Here is a 2506-nt window from a genome sequence, read left to right as displayed (position 1 = left end):
ACAAATAATAATATTATTAGGCCTAATTATTACTGCTACTAATGAGCACAGCCTTGTCAATATTGTTGCTTACAGTCTGAAGCATGAGTCAATGAGCATGGTTTAGGATACTGGTATAGAGTAACTAGCCTAAAATGCAAATAATACTACAGAGTACAGCTTTGTAAATGTCAAAACAGCAAAACATTGGATGACAAGGGTTACCTGTATTAAATAAAAATGAGAGAAATGTAAATAACAGTAAGAGCAGAAGAGAAAAATATATCCCAACTCCCCTGCTGGGTATTCTCCTGTATTTCCCAGACCTCAGTATTCCACCTACCAGTATATTGTTGCTGCATTGGCTCCTCTGCGGAGTTCATTTAGTTGTGTTCCTGATGCTGTGTCAAAAATTCTGATTAGCGTCCCCTTTTCTGAGGCTGTAGCCAATCTTGTTCCTGGGAGGTTTAGGGCTAGAAAAAAAAGAAAGCTCATATTAATATTTAATTGCAGGTTAGCTACACCTCATTTTCAAACATGGTCTACTCCCTCCCTTCAAGAGTTTCCCCTACCCTACTTCCTTACTATATTTCCCTAACAACTAACATAGAATACAATAGTATTAGACATTACAAGATCTGTTGTTTTTTATTTCCCACATATTTATAACACAAAGTAATTTAGTATTTCATAATTAATTGCAGTCCTTGTTTTTGAACCAATGAGTTAATATGAATAATAAACATGAATATATATATGACAAATATTTTTGATTTCTATGCTGAAGTTTCCAGTCTGATTGTACCACATGTTTTTTTTAATTTCTCTCAGTGTGTTATTTTTTCTAGTTTGAAAGAGTTTATTCTATGCTCATATAAACACTGACTGTATTACAAATAATCATACAATTTCATACATCATTACCAGAACTGGCCTTAATGAGCTTGCTTATGAAAGAGAAACCTTCTTTTGAGAGTAAATAATTATAAATCAGGCACTTTTTGACATAAACAGATAACAAGCTTTATGTATGTATAACAACACATTGTACTCTCACTACAATGGATCCCAGCTATCACAGACAAGTTTTGACATCCTCCCCTTCCTCCTCTTAGAGTTTCAAAGCTACTGCCAGCAATGGTTTACAAGAATATTAGAATGTGCATGCATATCTTCCATGACTGTGATCTTGAAAAATTATTAGATGTATCACCTAAAAAAAAAAGGTATATTTCGGGGGAGAAAATTCTAATTACTGAGAAAGAGTTGGGCTTTCTTCCCTTACTTTTGCAATGTTTCATGGCCATTATGATAAATGTGTCATTGCTATTACAGTGATAAAATAATGAAATACAAAGCTCGGTGCCTGGAATGACAAATTTGAAATGTGACTGCAAACTTGCACAGACTACAGTAATAGCATGATTAAGTTATCTGGGAGTTTATTCTGACCAAAATAAGTCTAAACCACTGGCTCTAAAACTCTTCTAGTGACACCATAAGCTCACATGACCTTTTCTGTGTCACCCCATTCTTTGACCTCCCCAACTCATATGGATTTATCAAAATATATTTTTCCTTGTTCCACAATTTACTGGAGCTCAACACAAAATAAACACAGGTTTACATGATCAAAATGACAAAAAATGCTTGCCAGAAGAATGACAATGACTTCAAATTTAGATATAAAATTTATTTTACAGTGGGATCATGTGGCAGACCTAGGCACCGCTCAATGCAGTAGCACCCAATCTGAGAACCACTGGCACAAACCCTGAGAACTACGCATTTTTGTGTGGCCAAGGGTATGTGTAGTCAATAAAGGTTAATGGATCCCCAAGTAGTTATAGGCTCCTAGATCTTGACCCTTTTAGTTCATTATAATTTGTGTAGACTGTCATACTGAACATAAAAAGGTAAAAGAATATAATAAAAAATCCTGTTTTTATACATAAAGGTAAACATGCCCCAACTTACCAATACAACTGAGGGGTGAGTCGTGGGCAAGGATGTCCTGTGGAGATTTTTCTGTGTTGGCGAGGTCAATGATGAGCACGTGACCAGCGCGTGGCCCAGGGAAGGCCAGGAGTGAATTGTTGCTGTTTGGACACAGCACACACAACCCTGAGGGAGGTGACACATGTATAAGAATCAAGGTGTAAGGACAGAAAATCAAAATGGAAAATAAAGAGCAAACCATTAACACAGTATCATATTTTTTTTTTCAATAGCAATGCCAAAAACATAAACATTTATTTTTGCTTCAATCTCTGTAATAATCAACAGATGGAATAATTCTTACTTCTATCAAGCAGTTTTGCTATATTTGCAATATGGATCAATTATGGCTCAATATTGTAGTCAAAGATTTTATCTCTAATAAAGTTAAGAATAAACTGAATGTGAATAAAGTTAGTACATTATTGTTTAGAAATATTTTGTAAATATATAATATTAGCAAATTCTACGAGATGAAAAAAGAATCAAATTTATAAAAAAAAAAAATGTAGACAAACACAATCAACTA

At 34.3% G+C, this 2506-nt stretch overlaps 1 protein-coding gene across 1 annotated transcript in view; it reads right to left on the bottom strand.

The window, feature by feature from the left end:
* The window catches only part of LOC119591917 (WD repeat domain phosphoinositide-interacting protein 3-like), a 15949-nt gene that overhangs the window by 1534 nt on the left and 11909 nt on the right, over nucleotides 1-2506 (bottom strand). Inside the window, exons 4-5 of the mRNA XM_037940670.1 lie at nucleotides 1957-2103; nucleotides 323-452 (exon numbers count right to left, since the gene is read on the bottom strand). Coding sequence (XP_037796598.1) covers nucleotides 323-452; nucleotides 1957-2103 — 277 coding nt within the window. The remainder of the gene's footprint in view (nucleotides 1-322; nucleotides 453-1956; nucleotides 2104-2506) is intronic.

This window comes from Penaeus monodon, chromosome 29 (assembly GCF_015228065.2).
Source record: "Penaeus monodon isolate SGIC_2016 chromosome 29, NSTDA_Pmon_1, whole genome shotgun sequence".
Classification (NCBI taxonomy): Eukaryota; Metazoa; Arthropoda; class Malacostraca; order Decapoda; family Penaeidae; genus Penaeus; species Penaeus monodon.
Note: the sequence above shows the minus strand (reverse complement) of the source record. Positions and strands in the feature narration are given on the sequence as shown.